At 40.5% G+C, this 14,250-nt stretch overlaps 1 protein-coding gene across 1 annotated transcript in view; it reads left to right on the top strand.

Moving 5' to 3' along the window:
- Positions 1-14,250, top strand: part of GRIN2B (glutamate ionotropic receptor NMDA type subunit 2B) — a 329,107-nt gene that overhangs the window by 285,542 nt on the left and 29,315 nt on the right. The window contains exons 7-9 of the mRNA XM_060777190.2: positions 371-524; positions 932-1,057; positions 9,071-9,300. Of these exons, the coding sequence (XP_060633173.2) occupies positions 371-524; positions 932-1,057; positions 9,071-9,300 (510 nt within the window). The remainder of the gene's footprint in view (positions 1-370; positions 525-931; positions 1,058-9,070; positions 9,301-14,250) is intronic.

The raw sequence follows: 14,250 nt of genomic DNA, 5'->3' as shown, positions 1-14,250 counted from the left end.
ATTCAAAATCTTCATAACAGGAACTACTCATATTTGAATTCTATCAAGCAGATATGTGAGGTTGCATTATGCTTTACTTGAAAACAGAATGGATGGAGAAGAAAAAAAGAATAGGAAATGTAATGTTCTATGCTCCTTTGCCTTATATATGGATGTATATATAAATGTATGGCTGACCTATATGTTACCATATGTTAACCCATGCTGTACTGGATAGTATAATGATATTACCTTAATTTGTTGGAAATTCTCCCTAGTATTTCTAGTTGCTTATACTATCAGTATGGAAAGTGTAGGAGAGAAGATGAAGATGGTAAATGGAGTAATTGACTGGATATACATACATAAATTTTCTTTCTCTGTACCTTAGGTGGTTGCCAAACGTGCCTACATGGCAGTGGGATCCCTCACCATAAATGCAGAGCGATCGGAAGTTGTTGACTTTTCTGTGCCATTCATTGAGACAGGCATCAGCGTAATGGTGTCGCGAAGCAATGGAACTGTCTCACCTTCTGCCTTCTTAGGTAAAGAACATAACGGCTTCTTCTTCTTCATTAGTCATAATGTCAAGGAAAATATCTCATAAAATATAGACAAGAACGCTTGTAGTTATTTTCTAAATTAATCAGCACACATAAATCCCATAAGAAAAGCTCTAGTTTTGCTGCATCACATAAAATAGCATAAGAGAAATGTTAGAAAAACAGGATAACCCCAAGCACAATTATTTAATTTGTCTGACACAGCCCAACTTTTCTTTGTATATTATTCAGATTACATTTGTGCAAAATTGCCCTCTGGGTCTACACACATTTAGTCAGACTAGATTTCCATAAGTGCAGTGAGATGTCTGTATAGCTTAGGGAGCCTTGCATTTGGGGGTAGGTTGGAAAAATGTCTGTGAACTAACTATCTGCCCTCTCCTGTCCAGAACCATTCAGTGCTGACGTATGGGTGATGATGTTTGTAATGCTGCTTATAATCTCTGCGGTGGCTGTCTTTGTCTTTGAATACTTCAGCCCTGTGGGATATAACCGATGTCTAGCGGATGGCAGAGGTAAGGAACTAGACCTTTCACAGCACAGTCATTCTAGTGTTTCTTGTCTGTTCTATCTTAGAGGAATGTTTTATTGCCCTTATGCAGATATGTCAAACATTTACAGATGTTATATTTTCTCTGTGTAGAGAAAGAAATGAATAAAGAGGCCTATGAATAGCAGAGAACCCATCTCTGATAAAGCAGTTGTTTTATTCAGACTGTACAGAAGGTTTCATTTTTAGTTTACTTGGAACTCGTGGTCTTTCCTATGCATGCATGCTTGGAATGTCTCCAAATTAAATGAGCTTCTGTCAAATTGAAGTATTACTTCATTTAGAGAAGTGTCCAACTTTGACTTGGCATTTATTTAATTTATTTATTTACAGTATTTATATTCCGCCCTTCTCACCCCGCGGGGGACTCAGGGTGGATTACAATGTACATATACATGACAAACATTCAATGCCATAGACACACAACATATATAGGCAGACACACAGAGGCTATTAAACATTCCAGCCTTTTTTCATGAGGGTATTCTGGCCACCAGGGGAGCTGTCGCTTCACTGTCCATTTGTGACACTGATGAAGTACTTCCTCATTTTTTGCATGCTTGCTGGAGATTTTTATGGCCTCATAAATTAGCCTCCCTGCATAAACGGTACCTAAATTTCCTGCTTGACAGATACAAGTGTCTTTCAGGCTGCAAAGGTCGACAGCAAGCTATACAAATTAAAGCTCACTCTGACCTGGTCTGACTTCGAACTCATGCCCTTTTGGTCAGTAGTGATCTTAATAGAGCTGACTCCCAGCCAGCTGCACCACAGTCCCACTGCTTTTGCAAATGTTGTCATCTGTGGAAGTACTTTGTTTTGTTTTGTTCGTCATGTCTTAGATTTCTTGGAAAGGATGAGGATGAGGATGGTACTACAATGCTATCAATATTTATTTATTTATATAAATATTTATATTATACATTTATATACTGCCTTTCTTACCCCAAAGGGGACTCAGAATGGCTTACAAGTTATTTGTATAAGTTATTAGATTGGTAGTATATCAAAATAAGTGCAAGGTGAAGGCAGCTTCCCACTCCCAAAGCAACCCAGGTCCATAGACCAGTCTTCCTATGTTGTCATCAATAGAACGTTGCATTAATCTATCTCTTATTATACTAACTACATGAGTGAACTATTTTTTTTCATAGATACAGTTAAATTTCCTAAAATTAACAACCTCTCCCCACACACAATTAATTCACATCTAGGTTGCAGTGCATCTCAGGTGGAGGGCAGGCATTTAAGAAGTTAAAACTAACGACTTCACCACACTAGAGAAAAAAATCATATAATTACCTAAAGGAGAAGATTTGAATATAAAATGTGAAAAGATGGGCATCTCTCCTCTTTAGCCCCCATAGATTTGAGATATGTTCTTTGTTAATTTAAAAATGTCATGCCAGTGCAGAAAGAACTTAAGATTTCAGCATGAGTTTTCCCAGGCTGTGGGACTGAGTGAAAGTTAGAGAATGGGTCAGAAGGAAAGCAGAGTTCTGTCACTGAAGAAATAATTTATGAGCAAAGGCCCAGAGGCAGAGATAGAAAATATATCAGCTTGGATGCTGGTAAGTTACTGGTACTCTATCCTAAGCTTCATTAAGCTGTGAAATGGCCCCCTACCTAAAGCCTTCTGGTTTACCTACAGGCCGATAATGTTAAAATGCTTGAACTGAGATATTTCTGTGATCCTTTTTACCCATTTGCCAAATTTGCCGTGAGCAGATTTATATCACCAAGTTTCTGAGGCCTGAAGAAAAGAGATTTGTAATGGAAATTTAGTCTGAGCCTTATGTGTAGTCATGCCGAAGGGAGTTGTCCATGAGCTGTGGACAGCACACATGGACCAATGCACATATCTAAAAAGATGTATGCAGAGCTGTAAATATTAATGTAGGTATTCATGTAGAGCAGTGGTTCTCAACCTTTCTAATGCCGTGACCCCTAAATAAAGTTCCTCATGTTGTGGTGACCCCCAACCACATTTTCGTTGCTACTTCACAACAGTAATTTTGCTACTGTTATGAAATGTAATGTAAATGTCTGATATGAAGGATGTATTTTCATTGTTACAAATTGAACATAATTAAAGCATAGTGATTAATCACAAAAACAATATGTTTGGGGGAGTGTGGGCATCGGATGATGGGATCTGAAGTACCTTCAACTGATGCAGCTCTGACTTCCAGAGACCACTGAGACACCCCTCCCCCCCTCCCCCCCCCCCCCCCCGAAATACAGGCTTGGACCAAACTTGGCATACAGAACCCTAATGACCAACAGAAAATACTGGAGGGGGTTGGGGGGAACGGATAGTGAATTATGGGAGAGGTAGTTCACCTACATCCAGACAGCACTGTGAACCCAATTTCGATCTGGACAGAACTTGGCACAAATACATAGTATGCTCAAATCTGAAGACTGGTGGACAGCACAAATACTCAGTATGCTCAAATCTGAAGACTGGTGGAGTCTGGGGAAAATAGACCTTGGCATTTGGGAGTTGTTGGGATGTATAGTTCCCCAGCCATCAAAGAGCATTCTGAAATTCAACCACAATTAAATTGGACCAAACTTGAGCTGTGTGGAAGGGGCCTGGGTTCTCTGAGGCCCCTTCCATACAGCTGCATAAAATACACACTGAAGTGGATTATCTGGCTGCGTGGACACAGATAATCCAGTTCAAAGCAGATAATGCGGGATTTCATTCAGCTGTGTGGAAGGGGCCTGGGTTATTTGGGTCCCCTTCCATACAGCTGCATAAAATACACATTGAAGTGGATTATCTGGCTGTGTGGACATAGATAATCCAGTTCAAAGCAGATAATGTGGGATTTCATTCAGCTGTGTGGAAGGGGCCTGGGTTATTTGGGTCCCCTTCCATACAGCTGCATAAAATACACACTGAAGTGGATTATCTGGCTGTGTGGACATAGATAATCCAGTTCAAAGCAGATAATGTGGGATTTCATTCAGCTGTGTGGAAGAGGCCTGGGTTATTTGGGTCCCCTTCCATACAGCTGCATAAAATACACATTGAAGTGGATTATCTGGCTGTGTGGACATAGATAATCCAGTTCAAAGCAGATAATGTGGGATTTCATTCAGCTGTGTGGAAGGGGCCTGGGTTATTTGGGTCCCCTTCCATACAGCTGCATAAAATACACATTGAAGTGGATTATCTGGCTGTGTGGACATAGATAATCCAGTTCAAAGCAGATAATGTGGGATTTCATTCAGCTGTGTGGAAGAGGCCTGGGTTATTTGGGTCCCCTTCCATACAGCTGCATAAAATACACATTGAAGTGGATTATCTGGCTGTGTGGACATAGATAATCCAGTTCAAAGCAGATAATGTGGGATTTCATTCAGCTGTGTGGAAGGGGCCTGGGTTATTTGGGTCCCCTTCCATACAGCTGCATAAAATACACATTGAAGTGGATTATCTGGCTGTGTGGACATAGATAATCCAGTTCAAAGCAGATAATGTGGGATTTCATTCATCTGTGTGGAAGGGGCCTGGGTTATTTGGGTCCCCTTCCATACAGCTGCATAAAATACACATTGAAGTGGATTATCTGGCTGTGTGGACATAGATAATCCAGTTCAAAGCAGATAATGTGGGATTTCATTCAGCTGTGTGGAAGGGGCCTGGGTTATTTGGGTCCCCTTCCATACAGCTGCATAAAATACACATTGAAGTGGATTATCTGGCTGTGTGGACATAGATAATCCAGTTCAAAGCAGATAATGTGGGATTTCATTCAGCTGTGTGGAAGAGGCCTGGGTTATTTGGGTCCCCTTCCATACAGCTGCATAAAATACACATCGAGGAGAAGGGACACTGCTGCAGTTTCTCCGCTTCTTCCTCTTCCATGGCCAGTTGGAGGAGAAGAAACAGCAGCAGAGCCCCTTCTCCTCTTTTTCCTTCTCTTTCTCCTTGATGGCCAGCTGGAGGAGGAGGAGCAAGAAGAGGAGAAACAGCCGCAGCGGCCCCTGCGGTTTCTCCTCTTCTTCCTCCTCTTCTTCATGGGGGAACTGACCTTTGTTTTGGTGAGTTGTAGTTCACCCACACCAGAGAAATTGACCTCCCCCCATGATGGTCCTGGGTCAAACTTGGGCAGCAAGAGCCAGCCCATATGGGGAGCCTTCCACTCGATCCCCACCCCTTCTAAGCTCACGGGGAGGGGAGGGGAGGGCCCAAGAAGGTCTCCAAAAATAGTGTACCTTCTCCCTTGCGCGCCTTTGCCTCTAAGCTCCTCTTCTTGACTCCATGCAGCCTTGTGGGAAGAGGAGGAGGAGCCGACCTCGAGTGCCTGCATGTTTGGCTGGCACAGGGGCCGGCAGCCATTTTGGAGGGGGCGGGGCTAACCGAGGTGCCTTCGCGACCCCCCAAAAATGACCCAGCGACCCCCCTGGGGGTCGCGACCCCCAGGTTGAGAACCGCTGATGTAGAGGTTTCTTGCACGCACACACTGAAACAGATATTTGGAACACAGCTAGCGGAACAGATGTGAGTGGGAAATAGTTTAAATGTCTGTGGTAAAATTAGATCCTACAGATAGTTTGAATGTATTTGTTTGTTAAAACTGGGTCCCTCATACGAAATGGTAGTGAAACAGGATGTTATGGGAATTATTGCACAAGGCCAGTGTAGTGTGGATGGATAGATATTCAGAGGAATATAGTCAATTTTCCACTCTCTTTCAGCCTAGGAAAGGATAGCTACAATCTCCTCAAAATTATTTGCATTATGATATTTGATGTTGATTTAATCTGTCTTTAAAAATGAGCTATTTGAGATTTTATAAAGTAGGGTTGAGCAAAAGGTGGTTTTATTCTGCTTGTTATGAGGATGGTGCAGTAATGAGTTCCTTGTGGATTGATTCATGAACTAAACTGACCTGCAACTAGTGGAGTAATGTATGTGTTAGGATAGTTATCCTTTAGATCTCACACTCCTTTTAGTATCAGAATACTCAAAACATACATGTAAACTGTATATTTTAGATAAATTACATTATATGTATAAAATGTTTAGACATATTTATTTTGAAAACTAGTTGAAAATTGATAGTTTTATGCATAAAATGAGTTTTAATGTATTTATTTAAATATAAAATAGAAAAAATTACATTAAGAAAGGAATACAACAGGTATCAACACACCAGGGCCATAGCCAGAAAAAAAATTCGGGGAGGGTTGACAATTTCGGGGGGGGGGGGGGGGTGTTGAACATTTCGGGGAGGGTTGAAAATTTCGGCCGGCGGGGGGGTTGAAACCTGCCTCCTAGCTCACGCTGAAGCAACAGGGGGCAGAGCAGCCTTCAATAGCCTGCAGCTCCGCCCCTGTCAACCACCTCCACCAAGTCTGGCCTCCTTAATGAGAGCATTCAACACACACACCCCCAACTTGGTTGCTTCACTACATCGGCTATTGCTGCAAGTAATGACAGTGTGAATAAATTGTCAATATTTGCTTGAGATAGTGCTTACAGTTCTGGGGGGACTCTTAATTTTTTGCATTTCATAGACTTAGCATGGGGATTGGGTTAACCAGTTAAAATTCATGAGTAAACCAGGTTTTTTTAAAAAAAATCTGAAACATTTCGGGGGGGGGGTTGAACCCCTAAAACCACCCCCTCACTACAGGCCTGCAACACACTGATGTGAAGCTGGCATTGATTAGAAATAGAGCAAGCCATCTTGGGATCACTACTCCATTGCAGATTCTCATGTTTCTTCCCCCAAAATGTACTGAGTAGAATTTGGTCTCCTCTGCCAAGGCTTGTCATAAGACCCTTCTAGACAGGCCCTATACCCAGGATCTGATCCTAAATTTTCTGCTTTATATGGATTATATGAGTCCGCATTGCCAGATAATCTGGTGGCAGTTTCAGACAGCGGTAAAATCCGCACCAACCCAGGTTTAAAACCTGGGTTGGGGTAGATTGTAGTCCGCACACTGCCCCAAAAGCCCACGCTTTCCAAGGGTGTTGTCTTTATGTCCTCCCAGTATCTACCGGGAGAACATGGAAACAACCCTAACCCCCCCTAACCCCCCAACCCCTTTTAAAAATAAAAGAACTTACCCAGCCGCCGTTGAAGTGCTTCCAATCCTCTCCTGGCACTTAGGAATGATGCACCAGGAGAAGGGGGGCCAGGAGCAATTTTTCTCCTCTCCCCACTCTCCTGGCACATCATTCCTAACTACCAGGAGAGGGACAGCAGCACTTTAATGGCAGCCAGGTAAGTTCTTTTATTTTTAAAAGGTTTTTTGGGGGGAGAGTGGAATTGAGGAGAGGGTTAGAGTCCTCTTGCATTTTCCGGGCTGATTAAGCCCAGAAAAATGTGAGACGGCTGTCTGGACTGCCCTCTCAGAAGTTCCTGACTTCTGCGGAGGAGGTCCAGACAGGGGCCATAGTGGGTTTGTCTTTAAAGAAGGCATGGAACAAACCCACTGACAAATAATCTCAGCACAAAGCAAGATTTTCCTACTTTGTGCCGAAAACATTCGTGATTTCGTGGGGTGTCATCTGGATGCCTCCCATGAGTATCTGGAAGGGTGCACATTTTGTGCCCTGTCTGGACGTGCCCTGGGATAAACAGAAAGCCTGGGATCAGATCTTAAATATGTTCTTGATTAAGGGGTTTGTCTGGAAGACCCCTTAATCAAGAACATATTTAAGAATTACAGTTGTGATCCTGAGGATGCACCTTTACTTTGTACATTTAAAAACATTGGTGACCCCAGGGAATTCTGCTTTTTAAAAACACTCATCACACATGTTTGAAGTAATTCATAATTTTTAACAAGGCTGCTGCGCAACTATGCAGTGGAATAAATTTGCAGCCTATAAGTTTATTTATCTATTTTTTCTTTCCTTTAAAAATTCCTTACTTGTGCCTTCTAATTTTTAAAATGCAAATTGCAAGCATCAATACAGACTTAAATTAATTTGCATTCAAAAATAAATGTTGATGAAATGCTTCGCTGTTAAGTATTCAAAAAAAGTCAAGAAATGCAAAATGGATGTTTCTCATAATAACTTATCTCATCTGCATTGCATATGCAGGAGCCAGATTTGCCATCAGATACATTCATTCCATTTGTATTGAAAGTCAGCTGGAATTGTGGCACATAAGACTGCATTAATAAGCATAACTAATAGACCCTGTGGACTAGGTTCATGTTAGTTCTCTGTGAGTACAGAAGGGGAAAGAGCAACTTTGAAAAGGCTTTCCATATCTTGCGCTTTTCCTCAGAGATGAACATAATTGTTCAGATCACTGTAACCTTGTGGAACTATTAAATCCATACTATCCCTCAACTAGTATACGTTTTAAAATAAAACAAGATATTGGCAGGTATGATACGTATTTCCATAATTGTGCAGTGTTAAAGGGCCCCATATTAGTGTTACATATAATAACTATCAGTCAAATCAAGAAGATAACAGTAAATAAAACAACAACAACAACAACAACAACATAATCCAGTTCAAAGCAGATAACCTTGGATCACATACTGGATTATATGGCAGTGTAGATCCAGTGTAGATCCAGCCAATCTGAGGTTGGATCTACACTGCCATATAATCCAGATTATCAAACAGATAATCCATATTGTCTGTTTTGAATTAGATTTTATGAGTCTCCAATGCCATATAATCCAGTTCAAAGCAGATAATCTGAATTTTATATGGCTGCCCAAATTAAAAAAACCTACCTGAGTGTGTCATTACACTAACTAGATATTTAACTTTTGAGCATGTACACACATTGTGCTGTACAACACATATAAGTGCACAACAAAAGAGACCGAAAAGGAAACTGTGCATGGAGTGATTGCAATCACCAATCTATGGTTTGCCATCTGATGAAAGAGAAAGACATGCATATATGTATGTTACTTATTGCTTTGATTAATTGTGCCAATATTCTCACTATTTGTGGCTACATTTTGGTCATTTCAGAGCCAGGTGGTCCTTCTTTCACCATTGGTAAAGCAATCTGGTTGCTGTGGGGTCTGGTGTTCAACAACTCTGTGCCTGTGCAGAATCCTAAGGGAACAACGAGCAAGATCATGGTATCTGTGTGGGCTTTCTTTGCTGTCATCTTCCTAGCCAGTTATACTGCCAATTTGGCTGCCTTCATGATCCAGGAAGAATATGTGGACCAGGTGTCTGGACTGAGCGACAAAAAGGTAATGCATCCACAACCTGTCAGTAACATTTTCTTGCCTTGAAAGCTTTTCACTTCCTTTTTAATTTTATTTGGCACAAATTGAATCACTTAAGCAGAGATACAGCCATAATGTAGTTTCTGGATTGTTATATTATCAATAAATAACATGCCATTCAATATATTAAGAGGACTGTACAGTGTTATTTTTTTATTTTGGGTTATTTTGTTTTAAATTAAAGACCATACTAGAGAAAAAAATCCACTTAACATCTGGTTTCTGCCTCCTGCAGAATTTTGGGGTTTGTAGTTTAGTAAGGCTGTTAGAGGCTCCTTCCTAAACTTCAAATCCCAGAATTCTGTAGGAGGCAGAAACTGGATTTTAAGTGGATTTTTCTCTCTAGTGTGATGAGGCCCAGAGGATGAGCAAGATTGTTTGTGATTGTCTAGGTTTTTTTTTAATTAAGGAAAGCCTCCGTATGGAAGTAGGAGCCTATTGCACAAAACACATACTTGGGCAGTTGGCAAGAGAATGTCAGCCTGCGAGATGAGACTTTCCCAACAAATCCAGATTTTGTATGTATTTTAGGGACCTTCTACACTGCCATATAAAATCCAGATTGTGAAAGCAGATAATCTTCATTATCTTCTTTGAACTAAATTATATGAGTCTACATTGCCATATAATTCAGTTCAAGGCAGATAATCTGGATTTTATATGGCAGTGTAGAAGGTACAGCAATGTAGACTGATATAATGCAATTCAAAGCAGATAATGTAGATTATGTGCTTTAATAATCTGGATAATATATCAGTGTAGAGGGGCCACCAATTGCACTTAGGATGGATCTACACTGCCCTATATCCCATAATCTGATCTCTGATTATCTTAACCCAGGTTATCAGGCAATGTAGATTTATATGATCCAGTTCAAAGCATATATTCTGGGATTAGATCCTGGGACAGAGGACAGTGTAAATCCATCCTTTCCCTTCTTTTTCTCTATTATATAGTACAGTGTTCCCTTGTTGCTTTGCGGTTTGCTAACCACAAACTCACACTTTTGCGGCTTTTCAAAAAAAATTAATTTAAAATACAAGTAGCAAAGGAACACTGTATATAAGAGTGGGGAAGCAGGGAGAGAGAAGGGTGGCTCCAGCAAGGGGAGGGGGGAGCAAGGGAGGAAGGGGTGGGAAAAAGAGGAGAGGAAGAGAGGGAGAGGGAGAGGAGAGAGATGAGTGGGTGGAGCTATACTGTACATATACAGTGTAGCATCCCTACATTGCGGTTTTTCACTTATCATGGGGGGTTCCTAGAACTGAACCCCTGCGATAGGTGAGGGAACACTGTACTTCTGAAATCTGAAAATTACTTCACTCTCTACATGTAGCACTCTCCAATGAGTCAATTATGTCATCCAATTCAAAACATATAATCTGGATTTTATATGGCAGTGTAGATCCAGCCTTAGTTGAAAATAAGCGTGCTGTATCATTAGACCTTACTCTCAATTAAATTAACGTACAGTTGCACTCCAAGATCCTGTATTACATGCATATCCAACAGCTCCTGATATGACAAGGACAGTCTCGGTTAAATTCACCCAATTTTGAGCTGATTTTAAAAAACCCAGTTACTTTTTCTACTCCCGCTTTCTCTTTTTGTCCTCAGTTTACTTTATTTTAATCAGTTGTTGCAAACTGAGTACAAAATGCACCAGTAGTTTGCATGTAGTTAACTCAGCAGAGATGAGAGGAGAGTAGGGGAGAGGAGAGGCGAGAACTTGCATTCTCTAGTAGGCTCAGGTGAAAGAATCTTGCGATGATTTGAAATTCAAACCAGTTAAATAAATATTTATATTTGAGTGTACTTGATTTGGAGAAAAACATCTCATGCAAATAAATATAATTACTAGAGAGTCACATTTTTAAAAAACACCTTTTCCTTCTATTCCTTTTTGGAAAATATTTATCTTATTTTAAAATTCTGATTTAGTTCTGACCTAGGGGCAACTGGTCCCTTGCTGAGAGCTTGAAAAATGCCTAAGCCATTTTTTGGGGGGGACGCAGCCCCTCTCTGTGCCAGATTCAAGACAAAGCACTTTGAATGACAAAGAAAAATACCAAAGAGAAGCAAATGGAAATAATCAGAATTAGTCAATTTGGATTCATTGTAATGCTCATTCATTGAAGATAGATTAAATCTTGTGTGTGTTTGTTCCTTTTGGATAAAATGAAAGCTGCTTTATTTAGGGATTTGGGATTCTGCTGTTAACAATCTCTATTAAGGGAGAAAACTACAAATCCGAGAAGAAAATCTCCTACCTTTCAATCTTTTAAAAAATATTTCCTCATTTTCTTTTCTTTCCCTTTTTTTGCAATCAATTGTCTGTAAAATAAAACATACATGCACATGTTTAACAGTAGACTGTTGAGATGCATTAGACAGGGGTCACTGGACTGTAGGTCACAAAGGTAACAGTCAGCCTTCAGCTTTTCAAGTATGTCAGAGTAAAATTATTTATGAATCAATATTGTAAGTTCTGATTTCTCATGTGAACCTTTTCTTACTACAGTAGAGTCTCGCTTATCCAACCTTTACTTATCCAACGCTCTGTATTATTCAACACAGTCTGCCTCCCGCCTGGATCCACAGCTGTTTCAGTACGTTGTGATGTTTTAGTGATAAATTCATTAATATAGTAATTACTACATAACGTTATCGTGTATGGAACTGCTTTTTCTGTCGATTTGTTGTAAAACATGATGTTTTGGTGCTTAATTAGTGAAATCATAATGTAATTTGACATTTAATAGGCTTTTCCTTAATCTCTCCTTATTATACAACATTTCCACTTATCCAACATTCTGGTAACCCGTTATGTTGAATAAGTAAGACTCTACTGTATCAGTACTTTTGCTGTTCAGATAATATTTTGTATTAATCACATTTCATATTTAATTCAGATCAAGTTTTTTCTGTCCTGATTTGTGAGGGTACTGTCCCACCTGACCAATAAACTTACCTCTTATGTGTGTTTTTAATCTGCATTATTGGTTGCTAATTGTATCCAGGTCTGATTGGCTGAATGATATATCCTGTACCTATTAGGTTTATCAATTTTCAGCTTGTTGGATTTAGTGGCTCACTGTAGGCGACAAGGGATACACATGGGAATACCTTGCTTGGATTTTCTGGTACCTTTTATAATTACAGAAAGCAGTAGATTGATGTCACATTAGGGGCATAGGGTTCTAAGCTTCATGAGTGGCTTCTCAAGTCTCCCTGGTGTGTGGGTCTATATTTGGTCAGGGAGGGACACTTGTCAAGAGCAAAGCAGGAATGTGTCCAGAGGAGAGTGACTAAAATGATCAAGGGTCTGGAGAACAAGCCCTGTGAAGTGTGACTTAAAGAGCTGGGTATGTTTAGCCTGCAGAAGAGAAGGCTGAGAGGAGACTTGATGGCCATGTATAAATATGTGAGGGGAAGTCATAGGGAAGAGGGAGCAAGCCTGTTTTCTGCTGTCCTGGAGACCAGGACACAAAACAATGGCTTCAAATTACAAGAAAGGAGATTCCACCTGAACATTAGGAAGAACTTCCTAATGGTGAGAGCTGTTCAACAATTGATCTGTCTGTCCCGGAGTGTGGTGGAGGCTCCTTCTTTGGAGGTTTTTAAATGGAGGCTGGATGGCCATCTGTTGGGGATGCTTTGAATGTTTCGTGGCAGGGGGTTGGAGTGGATGGCCCACAAGGTTTCTTCCAACTGTATGATTCGATGAAAGGCTTTGGTGCATTTAGACAGCCAAAGGTGTTACTGGTACAAATACTAGAGTAGATTCCCTAGTCATTATCCTCAAAGGCTTTTCCCAAGTAAAAAAAGTAAAAAAATGAGAGTTACACAAAGACACATTTATCAGAATGATTACTTAAGTTACATCATGATCACTGATATGTGCACCTAGGAATGAAAAATCAAGACACAACTTCTGTCCTGGACAGTTGACACTGCTTTAAATGGGATTGCTACAAACCCCATCTGTCATGTTAAGCCACACTCCATACACTATATTTTGAATGCACACACTCCCAGCTCTCATCTTTCTCTACTTCATCTCATCCCATGAAAGACCTTTCTACCAGCCATGCTAGCTAAATGGAGCCTGAAGGTACAAAAGCAGGTAGTGGTAGGAAACCAAACTAGGGAATGTTACTGACGTGAACCCATAAGCTTCCCAGAGGCCCATGGCTATCCAGTGTTGCAAATAAGTTGCAGGAATAAACGGAGAAGTCAGGGACTTGTGTCCAGTAAGTACAATGTAGTTATGGGGGCTTTTCTGTAGAAAATTGTAGAAAGTTTGCTGTTTCAGAGGAGCATGTCTTCTGGAGAAAGAAAACGAAGCTAAAAATACCTTAGGATTGCCTAAGCCCACAAAATGAGTGCAAAGCAAGAGGACTCCATGCCCCTTACATCATTTCTCCTTCCAAGAATTAAATCCAATTTCTAACTAATGGGAATTCATGCTCAATTACCTTGTGTTGACTCCTGGAAGCTTGTTAGTTTCATCCCAGCTCAGAATCTTCCATGTTTGCAGATACAAGAGGGGAAAAGTCATAGTGGCCTCACAAAACAAGTGTTGCAACTTGTTTTCTTTACACCAAGAATCATTGCCAGGTAAAAGCATTACCACAAAGTATGGTATTAGCTGAGACCTTTTCATATTCAGGGGTGGGGTAGGGGCTGAGGATAGATCTACAGAACACTGTTACTCATAAAAATGTATACAAAAATTGATCTTGCATCTCCAGGGTTGCACACTTCTGAATATCAAATATTACTGGAGACAAACAACAGAAAGTGGTTATCTGTTTTCATGTTCTGTTTCTAAAATTCCAGCAGCATTCGGCTGGCTGCAGCTGACTGGTTAAAAGGAGAGTATAGGACTGTGCAAACTAGATTAATTTTTCTAAC

The sequence above is a fragment of the Anolis sagrei genome, chromosome 5 (assembly GCF_037176765.1).
Source record: "Anolis sagrei isolate rAnoSag1 chromosome 5, rAnoSag1.mat, whole genome shotgun sequence".
Classification (NCBI taxonomy): Eukaryota; Metazoa; Chordata; class Lepidosauria; order Squamata; family Dactyloidae; genus Anolis; species Anolis sagrei.
Note: the sequence above shows the minus strand (reverse complement) of the source record. Positions and strands in the feature narration are given on the sequence as shown.